Consider the following 26,732-nt stretch of genomic DNA (forward strand, 5'->3'; position numbering starts at 1 on the left):
AACTGGAACATATAAATTTTTAGGAAAAATAAAATTTAATCTACAGTTTTGTATCAAAATAACTTGAGTTTGGCTCGACGTTCGCAGCAGCCAGAGTCAAACTGCGTGTTTCAGTCTTCAGGACATTTTAAGAAAGATTGAAAAGCTGAGCATCAATTTACGTTTAAAATGAAGTGCAATCTGAATCACAAAGGAAGCCCCACGCTTCCTCTCTGTGTACCACTCTATAAGAAGTACAGTTTAAGATCATTAATCCTCCGTTTGTGTATTCAGGAGACCACCAGGATCAATATTACAGATGAGGGAACGGCAGCGCGCCACCCCAACAGTTAATGTCCGTTTAAAATGGCCCTTTAATTGGGAGCGCCGTTGTGCCGGCCTCCATCTGAAGCACTATCAAACAGCGGTTTACCATCCGCTCCTCAATGCCAGGCCGACGCGGCTGCTAGTGTAACTTTCATGGGATCTCTGATTAAAAACTGCTCTGCAGTCCCCAGCCTCTTGACCTCTCACCCCCGGCTCCACTCCATCTCCCAGCTTGGGAAATTAATTAAAATTTCCAAGAGATGCTGCTGCGATCACATCTCTGATGAAGGTGTGGAAGGGGCGGCTGGGGGCTGGGGAGAAAAAGAATCGGTCAAAATCCCTTCCATCTACTTCATTCAGCGGCAAGACAAGAAAGAATCACAAGATGGCCACAGAGGCACTTCCTGTGTGAGAACGGAGTGTTTCCTGTGCCGGAGGGCCTGAGAAACCTCGCTAAATAACGCCATCAATCATGGCGGGAAAGGAGGAGAGAGGAGGGGGCTCACTCTCGCTGGCTCGCAGGGAGAACAAACACACAAATAATTAGACGTATTGTAATTTAGCCCGGAGCAAAGTCTGTCCCGGGTTTCTGTCTTTTCCCAGGTGGGGAAAAGCAGCAGATCATTCCCATCCCTCCCTGCTCCCCCACTGCCCCCCCTTTACACAACAATAAAATTACATTTGCATTAGCTTGTGTGAGAATTTGGTTGGATGATTTATTGAAGCAATCAACACTGCACTGGCCAATCCCTGGCCGTCTCACTTAAAAAGAGAGCGTGTGTGCGTGTGTGTGTAACTGGGAGCTTTGGGGAGAAGGAAGGAGTCACTTGGGCCATGAACCAAAAGGGGGGTGGAGGGGAGCGAGGCATGAGCCATGCAGTGGAGCAATCACTGAGATTCTGCCTTTGATTAGATTAGCATTAAACAACACCCTGACAGATATGACAAATAGGTGCATTAGCGGCCGTCATTCTTTGCCGTCGAGCTTTCAGTCCCGCCGTTTCTGGACACGAGGAGGCTCACATTCACTTCCCCCTGCCCCCCCCCCCCCCCCCCCCGGAGTCCCACAAGCCCCGGTTCTCAAGGCCGATGACATCCAAACAGATGTGTAATCTGGCCGCACTACTTTTTCTGTGGAAGAGGCTAAATGAGTAATGGGAATCAAACGACACAGGGGGGGAGTTAGAAGGAGAAGGGAAGAAAAGATGGCGGCGTTTGGTGGGACAGGAGAACCACCCAATAACAGAGCAGAGCACGTTAAAGAGATGCCTTTGTGGTTCTTGTTAAAAATGGAGAGAACAGTTTCACTGGTTTTACCGGGTAAAGTAATCACCGCCTCGTTAAATGAACTGTAGTTATCATACCTGACGACCACCGCAACTGAACAGTCATCATATAACTGGAGTAGGACCTGCCTGACGGGATGAAGTAGGCTAAAAGACCTCAAACAGAAATGAACTAAACAGGAGATTTAATTTTACAAGTCTGTACTCAAATTTGGCATCATCACTAGGACACAGATACCTGAGGTCTAGTATCAGTCCATACCGACTGAATACAGAAAAACAGAGCTGAACTCACTTTTTAACCACAGACATAAATGTACTCGCTCACAAATGTATCTGCTAACTCTGTACCAGAGCAGGACGCTTCAAATAAAAAAAATACAAATATGTTGTTTGAAGAACTAATAAGCCACAACAACATTTCATTTCCTTTTGTGATTAAAAAAAAAAATTCTGAATTTGAAATACACCAATAGCTTCACCAGGGATTTAGCCCTGGTGAAGCTAAATAATTAACACTTTTCTGAGGTGAGCAGCATTTCAGTTTTTATCCAGCAGGAACCTTTCTGTGCATCTGTAAATAGTAAGCAGCCATCCCAGAGTGATCCATCGACAACCCCAATCATTGACCCCGCCCAGGTCCGCTCATGATCCCTGAATTAGTATTCATGAATCCAGCAGCAGCTAAATAAAACCTGGCAACCAAAACACCCACAGGACGGAGAAGAAAGAGCCAATCAATGCAAAGCACCATCAAATCTACATCATCCCTCCTCATCGGTTTGGGCCTGGGCCTCGAGGGCCAGCGATCGGGTCAAAGGTGACCTGGACAGGTTGGCCTCTCTTGACCCCCCTCTGACGCGTGGTTGCAACTCGTCGTCCTCCACCTGAGCTGCAGCATCACGGCAATAGAAAGCAGAAAGGGAAAGATGCTGCACTTGCCTGAGAACACAGCAGCATGACGAGCTCCACCACCGAGCTGCTGGACTTCATGCACACCAGACCTGGACGAAACAAGAGGTCAGGAGGTCAGAGGGCGTGTTAAAACAGACACAGTTACACACACATAACACACTATGTGACTAAATGGTAAAATTTGGTTTTAATTAAAAACCCAAATAAAAAGAGTTTTTAAATGTTTAGTAGCACAGCAGTGCAAAACACACAAAACCTTACCAAATATTTTTGGTCTAGTTTCTAGTGCAAATATATTAGAACACTTGGAATAAGACAAAATTAACTTATGGGCAATATTTTAGCAAGAATCAGGGGCTTCTTTTAAGTCAATAATTCCTCAATATTAATTTTAAAAAGTACAAAGTACAACATAGATCTAGTTATTAGGTCTTTATGATTCTGGCCCGGTGGGAATCCAACAGAAACGATGCTTTTTAAATCAACCCAGCTCTGTGATTTACAATCACTCCAAATGGGTCAAATCAGCTATTTACAGACCCAGATAGCCGTGACCCTCGTCTCCTTGGTGACAGTTAGAGGCTGGTAGGTGGTGTTAGCTTCCTGGGTTCTGGTGGAGACTCGTACTGGTCCCTGTCCCAGCAGACAGGGATCAGCTAACCTCGTGCCATCTGCCTGGGGGGGTAGGGGCTGGTATTGATGGGACTAATGAGTCGACATGATGTTACTGTAAACTAATACATATCTGGACCTTGTATTACAGGCTGGACCTGACCAACATATGTCTCCATTGATCCCCAACAGCGAGCCCAAGGCTTTAAAGGGCCGGTCAGGGGGCAGAGGAGGGTCCGAGGTTCAGACGGGGAGCAGCAGAGAAGCTTTGGTGTGTTTCGTTGCTCTTCAAATGACATGTTTAAAAAAACACCCATACACACACACACCTTCCTTGAAATGCATTTCTCCACCCTGCCTCCTAAAGCTATCAATCAACTTTCCATTTTGCTTGGTGGCAGCAGACATCCCAAACTCTGCTGTTAGTGGCCTGACCTCTGACCCCGGCTCGCTGGAACACCCCAGCTCATTGTCCCCTGCAGCTCATCACCGTATTAGATTCAAAAGTCAGAAGTGTTGTTGAATTAAAATTACAGATGTACCAATCCCTCATCGATATCTGTATCGGTGCCGATATTCTAGATTAGGTATTTGTGGCAATGGGGCCGATCCATAAGAGCAGATCTATTCAGTTTAATTCTACGCTTTATGGTCTCAGCAACGATATGCTTTATTATTTATTTGACATTATATACAGAATTTCTCAGCACAATTCCTGAACCATCTGAAAGATGATTTGTTGCAGTTTATTTTTACAAATTTGACCAAAGTAGTCAAGCTATTGCTATTGACAGTTTCTTCATTGTTTATTTTCCATTGGCTGTTCCACAATTACAATAAATTTGTAATTCAGTACGTTTATGTCTTTGTTTAAAAAAGGAGCATTTCAAGCAAATTCAGCTCTGCTTTTCTGCATCTGATTGGTATCGGCCGATACTAAACCTCAGACATCGGTATCGAAAGAGAAAAAAGTGGATCGGTGCATCCCCATGAGCGACCCGTCTCCATGACAACTCACTGGTGCCCTCGATGAGCAGCTCCTGTCCGTGGCTGCCCAGCAGGGTCCGGGACAGGAACGGGGCGAAGTCCACGAAGATCTCCCTCAGCAGCGGAGCGGCCTTTTCCAACGCGTGCTCCAGGCGCTCTGAGATGCTGAAACGAGTCCAGATAGCAGAAGGAAATCATCTCCATCTCTGAGGTAAAATCAGCAGGAACTCACAAAACATTTGAAAAATCTATCAGCTGGAAAATATGTGCTTTTAATGAGGCCAAACATCCAACCAGGTCAAAGACCATAAGATATGCATAAAAACTAAGTATGCTGATGAGTGTAAAAAACTCTGCGTGCAAGGGCAAGAGGGGGGGGAGGGGGGCGGAGAAGATGAATCACCTCATATTGGGGGCTGTGTTCTGGGTCACAGGGGAGAGTGGGGGGACAGATGGCAGGCTGGAGCTGGCTGGAACCTGGCCGCCTGCTGCAACCTGGCCGCCTGCTGCAGGGAGAAACCAAACAACTCGGTTATTAGTCTGGATGTTGGACAAGAGCTCACACACACACACACACACACACACAGAGAGAGAGAGAGAGAGCAAGAACTGCTACATCCAGGTTACTGCACTGAACAAACTAAATCTTACAAAGTATTTTTGGTCCAGTTTCTAGTGCAAATATCTTATTATGCTTGAAATAAGTCAAAACTAACTCACAAGTAACCTTTTAGCAAGTAGTAGCTGGTTGTAGGTAAACAATTCCTTAATATTGATGAAAATGCTGATGAAGAACTACTAGTTCCACTGGCAGATTATTTCACTTTTAATATGGGAAAACTGTCTTGTTATAAGTGTAAACATGGTAATATTAGGGAATTATTTACATAAAATAAGCTCTATCTTGCTGATAAGTTACTTATAAGCTAGTACTGTCGTATTTCAAGTGAACTAAGATATTTGCACTACATATTACACCAAAATGACTTGCTTTGTTCAAACAAGATGCACAGATAAAGAGGTTGTACTGAAAGAACACAAAATCTTAAAGTAATGTGCTCCATGTGGCACATTATTCCACACAGAGCATAGGAAAAAAATATTTTTATAAGTGAAATAATCTGCCAATGGAACTAGTACCTTTTCTTGTATTATTTCAAGTGTAATAAAATGTCTGCACCAGAAACTAGATCACGAAAGAGGCAGCAAAAAAAGATGAAGGAAGCTGTTGAAAACACGTTAGAGCTGCAGGTGGAGCAAGACTTCCAGCAAGTAACAGGAAGGCTAACGGGAGTAAAGCAAACTGCCCTGTTTGACCCTTTCCAGCCTCCATCTGTTGGCTAGCAGACTACCCTTGCTAACGGTGCTAAATGAGATCAACAAGAACTAGTACTGGCAGGTCATAGAGTTTACATCTGGAGATTGGAAATCATTACATATGACTTTATTTTCATACTATAATTTATTTTTACTGCAGATTTCTCATATTATTATGACTTAATTCACATCTGACTCTATTATTATGACTATTCTCGTAATATGGCCTTTTTTGCATTATTTCGACTATTTTCTTCAATTTTTTGCTCTTAAAACATTTTCTTGTTATTTTGACATCATTTTTGTACGATTATTCTCATAATTTGACTGTTACTACAACTTCCTCATATTATTTGGACTATTTCTGTACAACTTTACTCTCGTAATGTGACTTTTTTTTACGTAATGATTATTTTTACGTAATAATTGTAAAAATTAAGATTATTACATAATAAGAGTTTACTGTCGTAGCATTATGACTTTATTCTCATCAATTTATTTTAGCATAGCCCCAATACTCCGTCGTGACGATATGCTTGGATTGCCATGTAAAATGAAATCCTAAATTTTTTTCTCAATTTAACTTTGTTTTTGTTTTTTTCTTTAAGCTTGGAGGACAATAAAACTCATATATTTATAAAAATAAGATATTATTCTACTGTTGTTTTTGAATGCTAAGGGGATTTTTTTCATCATTTTCCCCCCATTAAATCATCCCAAACCTCCTCTGGGCTGTTTGACCGTTTCATTATCCAACTAAAAGGTGCTTTATGACTTCACTTTGGCGACAGAAGCAAACGAGCTACAAAGTCTCTGTGTGATTGATCTGGCAGTAAATTCTCTTCTTTGTGCCTCATAAATAAGCTAATGCCCAGCTGAATATGGAGCAGGGTGGGGAGTGCTGGGGCAGGGGGGGATTCCTCTGGTGTTTCAGCCGTCTTGTTTTTCCAGCCAGGACGGTCTCGGAGCAGGGATAACTCTTCGGGACTGACGCGCGGTGTAGTGTGCGCTGGAATGTGAGTGTGAGCGGGGTGTGTGTAGGGGAGGTGTTAACCAGCGCCATGTGGACCTGGTGGGAGCATCCCTCTCCAGCTGAAGTGGCTCCTTAAAACAAATGAGCGTCTCCATTAGTCCTCCCACTGCCCCATTAAAACGGGCACTCAGAAGTGTATTTACTGAGAAACGCTGAGCGACTCCCAGCACCTGATGCTCACTGCTGCATTTAGCGTCCTGTAGAAGCAGAAACGACTCCATAAAGTCTGTCTGTGGACTTGGGAATGAAAAAAAAAAGCCCAATTTACTTCAACCATTTCCTATTTATTTATATGTCCGTAAGACTGTCGAACAAGACGGAGGTCTTTCTGCATGTTTAAGTCCATAATTACTTTTATAAATCTACTTTCTCATGCTAGCAGCTTATGATGCTTGTGTTTATTCTCATATCTGAAATTAGGAATATGTAAAAAAAGATACAAAGACATGAAAATATGCAGAAAGAAAAGGGAGCACATGACAGCTGCCTGAGTGCTGCTGTTTGGAAACTTGGCCATCTCTTTTCCAACTAGTACTAACTTTTCATTGGAATGGACAGAAATCACATGTGGTGTTCCACAAAGTTTATTGCTGGGACCCCTCCTATTTAATATCTAAATAAATAGATTTATTGAGCTCAGACTATAACAAGTCATAAGATTAGCTACCATAGCCATGCAAATGATGCACAGAACCACATTAAAATGTCACCAGGTGACTCTGGACCCAACCCAGAACTAAACAGATATTTAGAACAAATCAATGTGTGGATGAGCCTAAACTTTCTCATCCAACGGAAACAAAACTGAAGTCATTATCTTTAGTCTTACAGAGGAACAATCTAGAGTCAGCTCACAGCTTCAGTTTTTACAGTGAGAAACTAGTGACAGACCTGAAATCTGGGTGTAGTGATGGACTCTAAGCTTAACCGTCAGGGCCACATAAAGACAGTTACAAAGTCGGCCTTCTATCTTCTAAGATTAAAGGACTAACATCTCAGCAAGATCTAGAGACAGTCATTAATGGATTTATCTTTAATCGCATCAATTACTGCAACAGTGTCTTCAAACCTCTGCCTAAAAATAAATCATATTAAAAAATAAAATAAAATCCATCCTCCAGCTGCAGCTAATCCAGAATGTTGCTGCTGACGTTCTGACTAAAACCAGGAAGATAGAGCATCTCTCTTTTCTAAAGTCCTTCCACTGGCTCCCTACAGCTCAGAGAATAGACTTTATAATACTGTTAGTTTTTTAATCACAGAAAGCCTTAGCACCAAATTACATTATGGACTTGTTGCTATATCAACCACATTGATGCAATCCCTAGGACAAACAGACCAAAAAGTGACAGAGCTTGTTAAAACGTTTTGTCTGAAGCTTTGTCAATCCTGGGCTTCAAACCAGGTTAGTTTGGCTCCATGTAGACAGAATCATCACAATAAAACCTTTGGATTCATAATAAACAACCATTGATGAATCAACCAGCAGTGAGTCCAACTCTTCATTTTTGACTGGTTTTAATCCAGTACAATGAATAATAATAACTCCACAGTTTCTGATTTTAGTGTTGGTCTGCTGTAAACTGGTCAAAGTGTGTCGAGGCAGACTTTCACTGCTGTCTCTCTCAAACACAAACCCACTCGTTCAAAATGAACATCAGCTTCAGACATCTGAAGAGCAGGCAGGAAGTGCTGACATTTCATGTCAAGCATATTTCAAATAAAGCATATTTCACTTCACATTTCAGTATTTTCTGCTATTTAGCCAACACTTCATTGAAAAGCAAAACACTTCTCCCTTACTGTGTAATCTGTGCAGTATAAATGTGATAATTTGCGTTAATAATCTTCTATTAAACACCATTTCCTATGTGCAGAACTGCAGACAGTATGTCAAAATCACCTGATTTGACATTTATCGCATATACTTGTTTTCTCGTTTTTAGCAAAAAAATCTTGGTACACTTAAAAGAAGACCAAACTAACTTACAGAAAACTTTTGCAAGATATAAGAACTTGTTTCACTCATAATATGGAAAAAATGTCTCGTTATAAATGAACTAATCTGCCAGTGGAATTAGTTTTTTTTATTAATATTAAGGAATTATTGACTTGAAACAAGCTTCTATATCTTCCAAAAACTAATTTTGAAGTTAGTTTTGTCTTAGTTCAATTTTAATGATATATTTGCACTAGAAACCGGATAAAAAAAATACTTGGTAAGACTTTTTGTTTTTGCAGTGCAGGCAGTCTGAGAAGTCAAGCTTCTAAAAGAATGTCGACTTTCTCTCGTCCAAACGAAGACCTGGACCAATCCCGACTGAGACGCTTGCTCTCACACTTTCTACTGCTGGATGAACTTACGATCTGCAGCGTCCACAGAGTGGACCTGGGAGGCGTCGCCTGAGGACACCACGGCCACGCCGTCCGCCGGCGTCCCGGCGGAGACTGAAGCGGCGGCGGAGGTCTGGGCGGGAGCGGGAGACACTTGAGACACGCCGGCTTTCTTTGGCGCGACGACGACACTTCTGCAGAGAGAAGACGTTTATCATTCCTTTATTGTTGTCATGGAAGAACTGCTGGGAGGAAACGCTGAGCAGGACATGACAGGAAGAATTCAAACACCGATCCACAGTAAGACTGCCTCAGTGACAACTCGTTAACTTGTTCTTTTAAAAAGGAGATCAGACATTGTTCTTTTTTTTTCTCTCTCAATGATAAAAAAAACACATCTGGAGAAATCTGAAGTACAGCTTACAAAGTACAAATAAACAGAATTATAAGGTGGAGAACCTTTATAACACAACGACAGACATCACTGAACAGATTAGAACCAAAACACATTAAAGATCTGCTGTTGTATCATGTCATGTCATTGTACTGGATTAAAACCTGGTCTGCATCCAGAACCAGACAAGGAGAAGCAGCATTCTGTTTCCATGCACCACAAATCTGAAACAAACTTCCAGAAAACTACAAAAAAACAGGGGTTTTTTCAACCCAGAATTTCAAGTGGCAGTTTTAGCTTCAACCGCTTCAAATTCTGTCAAAAAAAGAGAGACAATATATTCTATTAAGCACCATTTTCTATCCAATTATTAATCAGTTTATCCATTAAATAATCACCAGATCAGCCATACACAGTATTAGAAGGATTTATTAGCAGCAGATGGATCGTTTGCTGTAAATGACCAAGCATTCACCACAGGGATGTTATTGCATCTTAGAGAATAACATGTTTATTTTAGAAAATGAATTCCATCGTTTGGGTTCTTTTATATTGTATAAAAAAAGATCAAAAGGTAAAGGTAAACAAAAAAAATCAACAAAATTTGACCTTTTTTTTATCAGATTAAGTGATTAATCATCAGAATAACATATAGATTAAATAGATTACTGAAATAATCGTTAGCTGTAGCCCTAATGACTGTAATTAACTTGATTACTTATTATGGATTTTTGCCTGAATATTTCAAATGAGCCACATTACAGACGAGGTTTAGTGAAACTATCCAACGTCCAGGAAGAGGGCGTGTTCCCACATTTGAGCCTTTTCAGGTTTACAGTCTTGCCAAATCCTTTGTTGGTAACAAACTGCAAAAATCAAAACACGCCCAGGCTTTAAACTGTACAAAATAATTTATAATAGCTACCCACAAGAATAAGAAAAACAACTCTCTGCCAGAGATGAAATCTGTTTTATCTTGTAGCAGTAATTCAATCTCTTCAGATCGTGCCGTAAAGACGGAAAAGGAAGAAGAAGAAGAAAAAAGAAGTGTTTCTCAGAAGCGTGAGCTGGAGAAGAGTTTCATCCCCATCTGACGAGCAGAAGATGGGCGGAGAGCGGCGTTTAGATAAGCTGTCAGTTTGGAGCGGGACTCTTGACAGACCACTGGTCATATCAAAGGGAGTCTGGTCCTGCTTATCAGTGCTGACACAGTGAAAGCAGGGTCTAATCACAGACTACTGCTAGCTCTCAGAAACACAACCCGACACAGGCTCACCGAGATACGCAAACACAGCGGGGAGCTGCCCTCCGTTCCTGGAGCGCGTGTGCTAACGTCCACGCACTCAGACGGCCAGTCTAATGTTTTCATCGTCGGTTCCTGTAGTGCGGACAGAACCCTGGCTGCAGTATCAGAGCAGTTTTAGCTTCAGCTCAGTCTGAGCTGAGGCGGATTAACGAACAGGTTCCGTGTTCAACTGAATACACGCGTTTGGGTTTCCATGCAGACGCGAGCAAATGAGAAAACTAAATGGAACCGGCGTGGACATCCTTCAGGGTTTAACTCAGAAAGCTCGCTAAACGCAGGGTGGTACCGACATTATTGACAGAACTTAAACACCTACCATGGTCCTGACAAAGACAAATAAAAAATATATTTTTAAAAGTTTTAGCACTTCAGTGAAAGACTTGTTTGATTGACTGGTGGTGTGGCTCATTTAGCTCAGGCACACCACGTTATCCTTTGTCCAGAAAGACATACGAGCTCATAATGGTCTCACTACAAACTCAGAACGGTGGCACAGATATACCATCGTAAGACCAGAAAGCTGCTCTTACGATGTGCTAACATCCATGCCAGCTAGCTTTTATTTATTTACTTTTAAGTTTTATTTGCCTTTAATTGAGAATGGTCAGAGAGGAAAGTTGGTAACGAGAGAGAGGGAAGTCATGAAACAACGGTCATGAGGCTGGGACTCGAACCTGCGACTGCCGCCTGCAGTACTAAGGCCTCCGTACATGGTTACAGCTTGGCTAACGTTAACAGAGTCGGCGCCAGCAGACTGCTCGTCGCCTCTGCTCCTTGGGTTTTGGGGGAAAAGGAAACCTGCACCATGTTTTTGATTCGTTATTTATGACTTGTGGCTTTATTGGATGAAGTTGTTAGTATGTAGACAGGAAGTAGTTTAAGAAAATAAGACGCCTGACCTCAAACTCCCTTTGTGTTCATTTACACACCATAATAAGACACCATTCAACTGTTTCACCAAAGATACATGTAACCCCTATGTATTTAATATAATATATAGCTAACATACAACGCTTAGCCTGATGCCCACCAGGAAACCCCGTCCTGTCTGAGTGGAGAAGCCTGAGTGACCAGGATGGTGACGTCAGGGCCGTGTTGCCATGAGAAACCACGGCTGTTAACGGTAGCTGAGGGAAAACGGGGAGATGGAGCGCCCCCTGTGTCTGGAGGTGTACCGCTGCGCTCATAGCCCTGTTGTGTTCGGCCTTTTATCCGCGCCGTAGCAAAGCCCAGTGAATTATTCAGCAGGTCATTAGCCACACTTATCACGAGAGAGCTGCCCCAGTCGATTAATCAGCCGTGAGCGGCTCCACTCAGCCCGCAAACAGAAGCCCAGAGCCAAACGTGTGTGTCCGTGCATGTGTGTGTGGCTGGGACTGAATTATTTAAAGCTCTCAACACAAGAGAGCATAACAGCAGTCAGTGCTCGGATTCCACTGATCTCTGTTGTTTTAGCTCAGGATGTGACTGAGAATAAATTGTCTTCAGAGCGCATGGAGGTAAATACTGTTTTCCATGTTTTACTGCAGACTGATGAAGGTTTTATCACGTCATCATTTCAAAACTTTTCGAATGCAATTCTGTGCACATAAAAGTAGAAAGGTTTTTAAATGACTGCAAGCGCAAATCACCTGAATTTCAAATAACTCAACATCAAGCTGTGTTTGGAGAGAGCTTAACCTTGATGACACACAAAGAGGCTCATTGAGTTTGCAGAAGTAGAAATAAATGTTGCTTTTACTATTTCTGATCTAAATTATGTCTTTGTGGGGAGGTTTTTAGCGTTGTCAACTGAGTAAAAAATGTAATCAGTTTAACCACAATCGAGCTCTGTGATTAATCATGATTAATCACCAAGCTTCACTTTGTAAACTTGAAATGTAAAAAAAGTTTCCTTTCCAAAAAAAATTTTAAACTGAGATGTTTAAATCTCAGTCTGGCCAAAAATTGTGCAAAATCGATCTGGCCAAGAGCGGCAGATCGATTTTGCACAATTTTTTGAACAATTCAGATTGATTTTGCAACAGAATATTAGGACGGGGCTACGATTATCTTTTGTTTAATTACAGGAATAAAGCTGTGACATTAGGAGGACAAAGTCAGAATTTCATGAGAATTAAAAAAAAAAAAATTCCCCTCCGGGGGGTCTTTTTGTGGGCTCTGGTGTCCTTTATATGACAGTGGGCTGACAGGAAAGGGGGAAGGAGAAGGAGGAAGACATGCGGCAAATGTCGCCGGGTCCGGGAATTGAACCCGCAACGGCCGAGTCGAGGACTCAAGGCCTCCAAATGTGGGTGGCGCTATCCCCTACACCACCACAGCACGCCCATCAGAATTGAAACATGAAGAAAAACAAAAAATTTAAGTGAGTAATGTTGAGCATCTTGCTACATACTTGAGTATGCGCTTTACACAATACTTCAAACTTAATGGAAATACTTAATCTTTTAATAAATCTGCATCAAATTATCAATAGGAGTACTTTGAAACGATCACGTCAGAATTTAATAACTATCAAAGCTTTGGCTTATTAAAATTACTTTCTTCTTGTAATTTTAAGACTTTTTCTGGTAAATAGACTATTTTTTTTCTGCTAATATTTTGACTAAATTCAAAATATTAAATAAATATTCTTGCAGGTTGGCGTCAACAATTCATACAAATCATGAAAGGAATGATTTGTATGAATTGTAGTGTAAAAACCCAAATAGCGAGCCTCAGCCCCACCGTTTCCTCTCATGACATGTTCACTAATCCTTTAACAACATCTTCACCGGCAGCACGGCTCATCTTCACATCAGCTATAGCGCGAACGTCCAGCCTGTTATCAGGAATGCAAACAACTGCGCCATGTATATGCTAGCGTCTAACACTCGCACGTTCCGCTGAGCCGACTCAGTCTGGATCCCAGACATGTACAATGACATTGTTTAGTTCTGGATAGTGTCAGCAAATATTTGCAGACTGGCTGTCATAACAGGGGCAAAGCTGAGAAATGCACGGAGGAACGCAGCAGGTCTGCAGCAGTAAATAAATCAGGTGGGATACTTCACCCTCTGACCCGGGGAGCGGTTTTTATCTGCTACATCCCGGCTTTTTTCCCATCCGCTGCGCCCATAAATCGGGCCCTCTGGGCAAGCTGAAAGTTGCCATGTTTTGACAGGAGATGTCGGTGTAGAATGTCGGCTGGTGTCGGTGGGAGAGCGGGAGCCGAGCGGGAGATGCCGAGCGGTGATAGAATGATTACCGCCGCGTGATAAAACGCCGGGGCGTGGGCTCAGGCGTGGCAAACGCTCAACCGTACGTGTTGGGAGAGGGACGGCAGGAGAAATGGTCAACTCGGCCATGTTTTTACTAACAGACTGGACGGACTGTAATGATGCGCACCATTCTCAGAAATCTTTAGATTTGATCTCTGCAGTTGTACAGCCTCTGTTGTCTGTGTGCCGCTCTTGTCCAGATGTTTCTGGGAAACGAGATTAAATGAAGATTATAAAAACAAACAAGGGATTCCAGTGTGAAAGGCTTCCATCTGTCTTCAGACTTTTCCAGAAATTTTCTTTTTAGAAAGTTCTTATGATGCGAGGCAAACAGGAGACTCTGGAGTCTGAGTATACGACGACCATGAACTGAATAGAAAGAACTAAGTCTTAAGTAGGCAACCAAACCAAGCTTCAATACAGTCTTGGGTTAAAAAGTAAAATAATTTGTTCTTGAAGATGAATGGACATGAGGTAAAGTAGTTGCTCATTTAAACGGAGAATATTTGATTCCACAGATTGGAAACATCCAGACTCTTCAACCCCTGGAACTCATTCAGAAACTGATCTGAACTCGTCTCCAGTCACTTCGGCAGGCACCAAGTTGTTATCCTGTTAAAAATATCTCAAACTCAAAGCCGTTTGTGGGATGATTTTCACACCGTTTTATCGAGACTTGATGCTTTTGTTACGTCTGTCCCTTTCCTCTCAACTCCAGATGTTTCTGGAGACAAAGCCCTCCAACCCTACGATTCTCTGCAGCCGCTTTCACAGAAGATGACTTAAAGGAATCAATTCTAATCTACTTATAGTCTGATTTATGGAAATGAGCTCCTGGGACTCCAGCAGAATATCGCCTGGCAGGAGATCAGTCAGAGCTCTTGGTCTGGTGATGGGCCAAAACGGACCAGGTCTCACCGGAACCAGAACGGTCAAATAGGAGGTCAGCATACGTAACATAGACACTTTGTGGACATCTAGGATAAATTAGCCAAGCAAACTGGAGCCACTCGCCACCACAAGTGCTGATAAAGAGGCAGTATCATGTATTTTCCATTTTATAGCACAATCCATGTAACACAATACTAAGTATGTTACCTTAAGTTGTTAGAAACATGCAGTATATATCAATAACTACTTAAAAGAAATGTAACTTTACAAATTAGAGCCTCAAAATTGGGTCTCTGGCTCTTTAAAAACTCCTCTTCAGAAAGTCATCAGGACACGCCTCCTCTGTTCACCCTATAACAACATTTTACCAGAAGCTGGGAAGAAGCTGAATGGTTGCCATGGGCGATTAAAGGATTCCTTAAACATGCATAAAAGAATCAAAGCAAAACTCCAGGTATGTTCTTGATGAGAGAATAATAAGACTCCATTTTACTTGATACTGTCCTTTCAGAAAGCAAAGAAACTGATAAAGAATTCTTCATATCGACTGATATGAAACCCTGATACGGTGAAATGTTTTCCAGCCATATCATCCAGTCCTATTCTCAGACAAATAAACTAAAAAACGTGAAGTGAAAGCATTCGTTGAATTCTCTTAATCCTCTCATCCACTAGTGGCTCCACTGGCGTATTCCAACCATGAAGCACGTCAAGTCGTCAATACAAACACCTCAATGACAATCATCTCTGCGACGACAGGCTTTTAAATGAAAACTATTAACTACTGTCGAGTATCAGGTTACCGTTTTTGACTTTCCACACTGCAACACACACACTACGGTCAACCGTGACTGTTTAGTGATGAAATGTCTCTTTCAGACAGGAAGCTTTCATCTTTCCCCTGAGCAGCAGCAGCAGCAGCAGAGGTAATGTTTGGTCTCTGCGTGAGGAGGCTCCTGTAGACACGGGTCGAGCTGTTAGCCTACGCTCTCCAGCCGTCCCTCTCTCCCTCTCTCCCTCTCTCCACTGAGGAGCTCAGCGGACAGGAGCCAGTCTAATCCCCCTGATATGAGGAGCGCCCTGAGACCTGACAAAGCATTCCTCAGATAAAGCCCCGCCGTCGCAGGAGATGCCCTGGAATTCCCACAGTCGGAGGCCAGCAGACTGACTGCGAGAAAAGTAGAAAGGTTTCCCTCGGAACATGAGGGCTTTGACTTGACACTCGTCTGCCCCCTCACTCAACCCTCCCCAATGCGTTCCCAGATCTGTTTTCTTCGTCTCTCTCCGCTCCGTGCCGTATGCAAGACGTCTGAGAATCAATGCTCCAAATGCAAACCAGACCGATAGCCATCCTCTCTCACCTGGGTTTGTCTGTGACTTCAGCACCCCGCCGTCTTTGAAGCCCAACTGTCTCCCCTTCATCCCCCAATCTCAGAAGTAAAGCAATGATACCTTCTACCAGTGTTGCCAAGTGTATTTATGATTTAATGAGAAACGAGTTGCGGTTTTTTTGGGTCTGTTTTTGAACCTGAATTTGCTCATTTGGGCAAGACTGTCATTCTGATAAGGTAATCTCCCACCTCTCCAAAAGAAGACGACGACAGGAAGCAGGAGGAGGATGATGGTTTGTTTTTGGGGGTTTGTTCAGAGAATATTCAGCTGGCTCTCACAGCATCACACAGAGCTGACTCTCATTCCAGAGTGTTGAATTCATAGCTGTTCTGTAAAATGGCCGACTGCAATTTCCCCAAAACGCTGCATATGTAGCCGCTCCCAAGTAAAAGGAGCTTGTCGCTCCAACGCCTGAATAACACGCAGACATCTTCTCTGATTGGGTGATGGATGAGGAGCGTGAGTGCCATGGCCGAGTTATGAACATATTCAGCCATGATGTTTACATCCGTCGCTGCCATGATTTTAGTGACTTTTCACTTGTTTATTTGCGTAAACAAGCTTATTCACGTGCAATTTTTATTTTATTTATTATTTCATGGAAACAACGTCATTGTGAAATTGTGTTTTTTCGACATTACAGACAAATATTTACGGACACTTGTAATGGAAAGGCAGCTGGTGACGAAAAAATGGCAAGCATGTAAAAACAACTTTATTTAAAAAATGGGTACTAAAATAGAAAAGTGGATATTTAATTACACCTATAGCTACTTTTTATTTATTTGTTGTTTTTACTATAAATATATAAGTTTATACTGTTTATAAGTGACCTCTGCTTTACACAATGTGATGGGTTGCCAGCTGGGCTTTTTTTAGGCTTGTTTTCTTAGAGCTGGTTGCTTATTTTTCTCATGATCTGGCAACACTGCCTTCTACTGCTAAGAAAAGGGGAAACGGGGCGAGACGAGCAGCAAACAGCTTCCGTCTCCCGTCCTCACAGGGAGGACTCCTGTCTTCCTGCAGGCAGGTTCTTTGTAGAGCGATTTTCTCTGCACGACAGAAAAACCAAACTTGGTGCTTCAGAACGCTTTTTCAAGATCCACCAAGGCCTCCTCTAAGGAAGCCCAGACATCTTCAAGGTCTGACTTTCAAAAGTCCCCTGCAGCTATGTGAGGACACACATCACCAGACTGTTGACGGGAAATCTGGAGGATCACAAAACTTTATACCATATGGGTTTCAATAACCGTCAAGGCTGTCAGCTCCCGACAATTCTCCCATTTATTCCACAGAAACACAAAGATGCAGAGCAGACAAACTCGAGCGGTTGACATGGAGACGTGTCCCAAGCAGCGTTTTCAACCTCCTCACCTATCGAACGAGCGAAACTGGAGCGATGATCGCCGGTCCAAGTGGGTCACGGGTCCCAGAAAGGACAGGGGCAGCAGAGTGGGGTCCACCATGATGTCTTCGGCCGGCGCGCTCACCAGGCTGCGGAGGATGTCCTTCACGTTCTTGGACTTGGAGTCGGCGGAGGGCGCGCCGCGGACCTCGGAGGAGAGGGTGGACAGGGCTTCCGAGACGGCGTCCGGGCCGCCGGAGGAAGACAGGTCGGCCTCGCTGGCCACAGCCGACGTGTGGTCATCGCCGATGCCCGAGTCGTAGCGTCTTAGAGAGACGCCGTTCTCCACCTCGGCGCTGCTGTCTGAGGAGAGAGAGACAGATTTGATCACAGTCAATCCTGATTTTTTTTTTTGCCTGGTGGTTCATACTGTTAATTAAACATGTGTTGGTGGTTTATGACCGGAAAGCCACCAACACGGGCAGAAGAAGATCATAGACGTCACACAGAGGCCGACCGTTTACAAAAGTAATAATGGACACTTCCATTTATGGACGGATTTTAAAGCTTATTCAGCACTATCACCACAAGATCATAACACCATAAAAAGAATACTGTCGTCATGGGGAGTGTTGTCCAGTAAAATTTGATTTATACTGTAATAGTTCATGACTTGAAAATTATACTGACCATGATTAGCATTGACCATTTAGGAAAATCTGAGAAAATGTCACTTGCATAATAATTTGGACCACGGTGTAAATCCACAAAACCTGATTGTGTCTCCATTAGTGAAATGCATAAACACCAAAAACATTCACTCATTCTGGCTTTAACCAACAGCTCTTTGATCCGCTTTTCATTAAAGCCACGTCCAAAATCAGTGCTTTGATGCCTAAACGGGATAATCTTGTAATTTCACCATGTTTATGTCCAAGATTATGCTGCACATTCTCACTTAACTTTTGTAGTTTGTAGCATAACAACAACAAAAAAATTAAGGAAAGAAAGAAAAAGCCTGATGAGTAAAGGTGTAGTCATAGAGAGATCAAAACCGAGAAAAAAAATAATAATAATAAGAAGAATACACAAATGTCACTTAAATGCCTCTTTTCGGTCTGGTTTGATCATTTTGCAAGCTGAAGTGAGCCACACAGTCATTTGCTCCATTAAAAAGATTTGATTTATTTCATCTTTAACATCTGTTTCTGGCAGAGAAAAGAAAGGAACGTTTTACTGCAGGAGCTCAGAGCGTTTATTCATCCGAGAGTGAAAACTTTAAATGTTGCCAAATGTCCTCTAGATGAAAGTCTGTGGATCCTGGTAGTACTGGAAGAAGGTTGGTTTAACATCTTGTTTAACATCTTGTGAACCACTTCTGTGCTGTTTGTGAGATAATTATCTCATCATTTTACAACCTAAAGGCCCAACAGTCTAAGTTTGCACTACGGTGGCCCTGATGTGCAAACCACTTCAACAAACCACTAAACAAAAAAAAAGGACATAAACATATTTAGTTTATGTCCTTTTTCTTAGTTATAATTGTGGTAAATGTTTTTTATTTGTTTGTTTTTATTTTGAGTTGTGCTTAGTTAATGTCGTGATTTTGAATATGTTGTGTTGATGTGGTTTTGAACTTCAGGGCCACCGTACTGCTCTGCTTTCTGGATGCTGTATCTAACCAAAGCCCAGAGTCTTTATGATTCTGGTGGCTTTTAAAAGAATCCACCTGCTTATGTGTGTGATGGTGACACCAGCAGGGCAGCAGCTGTTTTTATCCACTATGACTCGGGGAGATTTTTGAAGCGGCCCCACCATGGATTAGTAAGCATTTGCCACAATCTGCCGATGAAAACCTTCTCCGTCCTCCTCCTCACATGCAGCTGAAGCGACTCTTTGTCAGAGTACCTGTACTCCTGGTAGACTGGGAGCGGAGAGGGGGTTTCCTGTCGTTGTGGGGCTCCAGGATGTCCCGATACTTTGACACCATGAGGACTGAGATGAAGTAGACCACAGCCAGCGCCAGAAACTGAGCCTGTTTACTGTCCTCCTGGAACAAAACAAAACACACTAAACGGTCTGCTCTGGCGGACGCACTGAGGTCGACGTCCTGTCTGACTCACGATGTCTCTGAACACGACGGCCCTGAGGCGGTTGATGTCCATGTCCTGGAGGAGCCGGTCCAGGTCTCTGACGGTGGACATTCCCCCCGTCACCGCGTCGATGGGACTCTGTGGGAATGAGAGCGAGTCCGTTATCACGTGTCTGCTTATTTGAACTGAGCTCAAGACGCTACAGGCATCAGAGGGGGGCCATATGTGGCATTAGTTTCAAAGTAAGTAGGAATACATCTGTTCAGCGACTTTTACTCAAAAGCAGACTTTGGTTTCTGCCAAATCTGCTTTCTAATTTATTTATTAAACATGATTAAATGCATCAAATACAATCCAAAAGTGGCCTAAGCCCTGTTCTTATAGCTGAGACATGTTTGTTTTTTTTCCCCCAAAAAATAGTGTAAATTGGATGCCTGTCTATAAATTAGGCTAACATGCAAAAATTCCTATTTACAATGATTTACCCATACCATTCTTACAAAAACTCTAGCTACTTTGTGTGTTTAATTGCATGATTATGTTACTGTTGAGCAGGTACAAAAAGGTCTTAATATAATTTCCTTGCACACGGATACACACACACACAAACACAACAGAACATCTTTCCCACAAAGCCACTGCATTATAAATGAGCTCCAACACCCAGTTCAGGGAAAAGCAACATGGCTTTCCTGGAAGTCACCGGATCGAATCAAAGGGCCAATGACACAGGGGCCCGGTCTAGAGCAGCAAGTAGCAGGACGTACTGTAATACAATAAGACATGAGCTGATGCAACAAGACCTGATGGCTGCTGAGGAGGACGAAGGACGAGCCTGCTGGGGGTTTAATGGCAAGGACGGCAACGGGACAGGAGTTATTTATTTATTTATTTCTTTGTTTGAAATGGAATATTGCAGCTTTTTATCTGGTGTTTAGAAGCAGAGAAGAACCAGAGCCGACTCCACCAGGTCGCAACAACCACAATGACCATCAGGATGGAAGAGGAGCGAAATGTTAGCTAGCTTCAGCTTCATGGTGACTGGTCAGTTCTGCTGCTACATCAGGCGCCGCCGCTTACTTTGATTGTGCACCACGGCCAACACCACCACAACAACAGGCCGTCTGGTCGAGTTTAGACTTATAGCCTGAGGTGACCTCAGGTCTATGTGGCGCCTGCATACAGCATATATAAATTCAAACGACAGTGCGAGACATAAAGTTGTGTTAATCTACCCATTATAGTCTAACTAGAGCAGTAGACGGTTTAACCTGTAGAAGAATTAAAAAAACTAAGTGTGGTGCAGACGTTAACTGGACTGTAACAAGCGCAGTGCAGCGCATGCAGCACAGATAAGATCCCATCATTTAAACATCCCAGGTGATTTGGACCCGACTCATCCTGCAGTTACAACAAGAGACAAGATGGAGCTGGAAGACGCTAAACAAGTATAAAAACAAAAGTAAAATAATTTGTCAGATTTACTTAAGGGCCTGTAATTAAATTATTCGGGTCTGGCTCAGACAAAATGCCTAGAGGTTCGAGTCGGGTTGGATGTTTTAGGTTTTGATCTAAACTCTAAGCAACAGGCAGCATCATGGGGCGTTGCACGCTCAAATTAAGCATCTCTTAACCCCTCATCAATTCTTATGTTCAAAATGTTATGTTCTTCAAACATCTGCAGTCAATCAAATGTTTTTTGAAGTAAAAAAACGCCCAAGTTTTCAACTATTTCACGGTTTTCTTCATTGGAGCTCAAACTCATCAGCTGAAGGAAAACCAAATTCCCTGAATAACCGTAGCCCAAATTAGATCCGGAATAAAAATAATTTCATGCTGACATCCAGGCCAGCGTGTTCTTTTATACAATTCTTTTAAGATCAAAGTCATTTCTTCTGATCGCCCCATTAATTTTACCTTCAGACGTGGGGCAGAGTGGGACGATCTAAACATAAACCACTGATGACCGCTCACACAAAAACAAGACCAGACGGAAATACTGTAACAATGCACAGGAGAGATTTCAGGGAAGGACTGAGTAAAGTCAGTATCAGCAGAAACAAATATGGTGATCAGTGCCTTTCTCATCAACGACATCCTGTTGAACAAAGTGGAACACTGATGGAGTGAGTTGACTTGCCTGAGCAGACGCAGACTTGGCCGTTCCCCCTGCGGTGCTGGGCATGACGGTGTAGCTTCTGGTCGGACCTTCTGCCCCTTTAAACTGGGCTTGTTGGCACTCCAGACAGTTTCTCACTGCTATAGCACATACTGGGGCAGGAGGGGAGGACAGTGGGATGATTCATATTATATGTCACATAGTGAATAAAATGACAGAAGACATGTTGAGAAGAGATGTGAATCTTTCAGTGTCTAGCGATTCGATTCTCATTTTTATGGTCCCGATTTGATTCAGGAACAATTATCAATTCGCAAACCAATTTTTCTATTCACACGGTCTGGAGACTCTATTTAAATTATGTGACTGACAAGAGGAAAATACATGTAAACAAGTAGAACGTTAATATAAAACCATACTGTAAGGTTCCATACTGAAGCGTTCCTAAAACGTTTCCATGCTAGGCCTCCCAAACAGCATTAGCTTCTGGTCGGGGGACAACAAACTCTCAGACATCTATGCAAAATATCCAAAGAAACATTGACTTTTCTTTCCCCACTTTTGAATAACCATTTTATTGGTTTAGCAAAAGGACGATTCGTCCAGTCATTTTCCTGTCAGACACTTGTCCAATTCACATTTGCTACGCTAGCTAGCAAAGAAGCCTGATGAATCTGACTGGCAGCGAACCAGAAAGACGAGCATGGTAAATAAAATTTTATTTTTGTGTATATTTCATAATCATGATTTAAAAACAAATTTGATTTTATGATTACATCTTTTCAATTCAATCTACTTTTTTACTTTTAGCTTTTGTTTTTATGCATCTTCTGCTGAGTTTTCTGAGGTTGTATACTGTATCACATCCCATCAGTTTATATTGGAGTAAGAACAGCTTTGTGCATAACTTAATTATTTTAGCTGAGCTTTTTCTTCAAAAAAAAAAAAAAAATCCAAGAATTATTCAAGACACAAATGCTGAGTGGACGCGTAATGCAATGTGCAGGATACTTGTAAAGGCGTTCAACTAAAAGGGATTTTTGAAGACTTTGAATCAATTCTGAACTCCCAGGACTGGGAGATGTGATTCACCATGGAATCTTTCTCTTTTTTCCACACCTCTAAAGTACAGTGAAGTGAAACCCTGTGGATGAGTGTTGCCACGGCTCAATAGCAACATAGGAGACCTGGAGAGAGAGAGAGAGAGAGGAGCAGCTGAGAGAGACAAGAACAGGAGAAAAAGTGGGGCCACAACAAGGTCGGCGCTCCAGCCGACTCTGGCAGCTCCGCTCACTCTTCCCTGCTCCACCTCTCCTCCCAGGGTCATAGTGTGTGTGGTGGGGAGGAGTGGGGTGTGAGGGAGGGGGGGGGGCTCCTGAATCATATCCACTCCCATAACAAATGGCACCGCTGGCTGCAAGCGTGCTGAGTAGGCAGCAAGATGCATCCTTCAGCACAGGAAGGAAAAAAAAAAAAAAAAACTGGTTTCCCCGACAACTTCAGGTGGGTTCAGAAGTGACACGGTTAACGTTTTGTAATTTAATGTAGCGCTCCTCCCTGGAGCCCTCCACCCGCCGCACCCCCCACTGTGCTGCGCCTGACAGCTGACAAATGTTAACTCTGCAGCATTAAGATTACCAAGGAGGGAATTATTCCGGTTGGAAATGGGCTCGCTGTTTCCATTAGGACCACTCCTTCATACAACCATTTATAAAAGAGAGGGAGGAGGGGACGGGCACGCCAAAATCTTGTTACAGTTTTCCAAAATCAGATTAGGTGCCAGAAACGGGGAGCGCATACCTCATCAAATATTCATTTCATAAAGGCAGCGCTCTGCAGCAGCAGTAGCGGCGATGTAATCCGAGAGAAAACATCTTCTCTGCACTGCAAAAACACTCCAATCTCACTCAGCATTTGTCTAGTTTCTAGTTCCCATTCAAAGACAAAACTCATTTAGAAGTAACATTTCAGCAAGAAATAATATACAAAATATTTAAAGTAAATAATTTCTTAATAGATGAAAAAGTACGTCTTCCATTGGCGGATTGTTACACTCATAAACCGATTAAATGGACTTGCTTTAAATGAAGGTCTGCCAATGGAGCAAGTACTTTTTCATCTATTAAGAAATGATTGTCTTAAAACAAGCTCCTATTTCTTGCTGCAAAGTTGCTTATGAGTTTTGTCTTACTTCAAGTGTAATTGCACTAAAAACCAGACCGAAATTACTTGGTAAGATTTACCAAGTAATTACTTGTTTTTTGTTTTTTTTCCCCACCAGGGGGTCCTTTTTTTTTTTTGTGGGCTCTAGTGTTTTTTCATGGTAGGCTGACAGGAGGGGGGGAAGGAGAGGGGGAAGACATGCGGCTAATGTCGTCGGGTCCGGGAATCGAACCCGCGACGGCCGCGTCGAGGGCTGAGGGCCTCCGAACGTGGGGCGCGCTAACCTCTACGCCACCGGAGCACGCCCCGTAATGACTTGTTTTTGCAGTGTGAAATAGAAGAAGTCAGCATTTTGTTTCCTGATCCTTCCTCAACCTGGATGTGATCGGTGACAACACTGGAGAGATTTTGTGGGTTTCTGGAAAACATTTCTACTTTCCTGATTGTTCTGCGTTCTGAGTTTACTGGGTCAGAAGGTCAAGTATGACCCAGAAACCTGCAAGAAGCTCTGACTTCTGTAGCCTCCATTCACTGACTGTTAGGTGAGGGTTTTAGGGTTTATATTCTTGTCAGAGGAAACCTTAATAGCCGGGAACAGAAGGCAAAAAAACATTGCTGGAGGCTGTGCAGCAGCGCAGTACAGCTCTGCACAGCCAAGGCCATTATGATGGCATCATGCTAGCAGCCGTTCTAAAGTGTTGCCGTGCAGCGGGGTTATAATAACACGATAAGGTTGAGCTGGAGAGGAGAGGGTGAATTTAACAAACATGACCACAGCAAGCAGGAATAAACAAAGAGCTCCTGTTTCTACTGCAGGTAAAGACAAGAACTACATGCAGCAGATTCAGTTTTAGATTGCTATATTTTCAATATTTCAAACACATACAAGAAGCTTATTATGGCCCAAATCAAAACCTACACAGCCGGTATTGAGTATTTTAGCTCATTTAAAAGCTACCCTGATTAGACAGAGTGTGATTCTTGGATCCCATCAGTCCAGACGTCGTGGTTCGGTGCAGCTGCGGCTTACAGTGTGGCTGACGTTCCTCTGAAAGTCCACGCTTCCATCCAACCAAAGCTGATGCACACCTGGACAAGAATCCCTAAACGGCTGGAAACGTGTGGAGCTGATAGTGGAAGAGTCTGCTGGCTCACAGAGTGAGGCCTGTGCTTGTTCATACAGAAACTGCTACGATGTTGAAAATGATCCAAGACTGTTGCATTCAGGATGTTACGTCGGCACGGTGACCAGCAGCCTCAGCAGCAACAGGGAGGATAAGTGGATTATTTGATTCTTTTGAGTTTTCTACCTCTATCTTCCATGAAGCCTCCGGGATCTGGAGATGATGAGTGACTGGAAACTACTCTGATCGACTGTTTCCTTCTCTGCCATGTAGGAAACAGTCTGCTGCTGCTGAGCTCATTGTAAAGGGTTTAAAAATGGATTAAAACAGGTTCTTTGTTTCACTAAAACTGTGAGATTCGACTTCATTTCTAGCCTGGTCACGCCGCCACTTCCCACATTAATCTGTCAGTGATTTTTTTTTCAGTCGATTAATCGGATAACCAAATTGGCACATTCTATAGATTTGTTTTATTTAAGCCCATTTTATGAAATATTGAAAATATTGAAAAAATGCAACTAAACAATTCAATTCCAATATCTAACAACAAAGATTTCATTTCCTAGAATGCAATAATATAGCATTCCTTTGGTGTATGCTTGATCATTTGTAGTTAAGGATGCATCTGCAGCAAAAATAAATAAATACTTCAAATAAAAATACTTAAAGACTTAACATCAGTACAGTGTAAGGATGATCTGTTGAGTATCTTTTTGAGGAACTGATAAATAATTGGATTGTAAAAAGGTGAATAATAGATTTTTGTCCACAGTATTTGAACTGAGGTGAAATACTGTGGCTGCCACTTGAGTTTAGAGTAGAACATATTAAAGTTTCTCTTATTTCATCTTAAATGCAAAATATATACATGTATGTTTGCACAGTTTTAGCATAATTACTCCTTTGATCGTGATGTTCTTTCAGCAAATGGCCTTATTTTCTAGTCTGTACTCTCCAGTTAATGCCAAATTAGTAGTGATGTAGTTCACAACTATTTCAATCATTGATTCATCGTGATTAATAGTTTCAGCCCTGATTGTAATATAACAATTTATAACAGAGTTGAGGTGGGAAAAACATTGAACAAGTGGTGGCGGTGTTTACCGAGGCGGAGGCACTGGCGCAGGATTCCCCCCGACGACATGTTCTTCTCCGCTTCGATCTCGGTGAAGTTCAGAGAGCTGGCGAAGATGAGAACGTCCGCCAGGTTGATAAGGCGCTGGAGGAAGGTGACGGAGGCCTCCACCGACAGACCCTGGGACGGCTCGATGTTCTCCAGCTCATGCTGGTGAACACAGCAACAGGAAAGAGAGCAGAAAAAAACAACAATAGAGATAAAATACAGGTTTTAAAACTACAAGAGGAACAGCAGATTCCAGAAGACTCCATTACAGGTAGTTTTCTCAGGTCCTGGCAGGAATTGGCTAAAATCTGCAGAATAGGAAAAACATCTAAAATTATGAGGTGGTGTGCCTATGATTCAGATTTTGCACCTAATAGGACTGATAACAGATTTAAGTTATGGATCTCAAAAGGATTAACTACCTATTATTCATTTGTCCATAAAGGGATATTTCAGAGTTTTGAAACCCTACAGAAGGATCATGGACTGGAGAAAGATGATTTTTTTAGGTACCTGCAGGTGAGACATTATTTTAATAGTAATTTTAAAGAGGGGCTGAGAAAGAGTGATTCAAGTTTCATGGAGACATTTCTATCACTAATTAAACCCAGTTCAGACAGTAGAATTATCTCTAAGTTATATAATGCCATACAGCTGTCTAAACATGAGAATACAGAATACATAAAGAGGAAATGGGAAAAGGAAATTAAGGTTAAAATCTCACAAGAAGGC

The 26,732-nt window shown here is 42.5% G+C and overlaps 1 protein-coding gene across 1 annotated transcript in view; it reads right to left on the reverse strand.

Moving 5' to 3' along the window:
- Positions 1–26,732, reverse strand: part of lrba (LPS responsive beige-like anchor protein) — a 218,394-nt gene that overhangs the window by 139,570 nt on the left and 52,092 nt on the right. The window contains exons 28-36 of the mRNA XM_044113800.1: positions 25,982–26,162; positions 21,612–21,742; positions 19,502–19,609; positions 19,287–19,428; positions 17,408–17,741; positions 8,821–8,984; positions 4,510–4,612; positions 4,138–4,271; positions 2,535–2,596 (exon numbers count right to left, since the gene is read on the reverse strand). Coding sequence (XP_043969735.1) covers positions 2,535–2,596; positions 4,138–4,271; positions 4,510–4,612; positions 8,821–8,984; positions 17,408–17,741; positions 19,287–19,428; positions 19,502–19,609; positions 21,612–21,742; positions 25,982–26,162 — 1,359 coding nt within the window. The remainder of the gene's footprint in view (positions 1–2,534; positions 2,597–4,137; positions 4,272–4,509; positions 4,613–8,820; positions 8,985–17,407; positions 17,742–19,286; positions 19,429–19,501; positions 19,610–21,611; positions 21,743–25,981; positions 26,163–26,732) is intronic.

This window comes from Gambusia affinis, linkage group LG04, assembly GCF_019740435.1.
Source record: "Gambusia affinis linkage group LG04, SWU_Gaff_1.0, whole genome shotgun sequence".
Taxonomy (NCBI): domain Eukaryota; kingdom Metazoa; phylum Chordata; class Actinopteri; order Cyprinodontiformes; family Poeciliidae; genus Gambusia; species Gambusia affinis.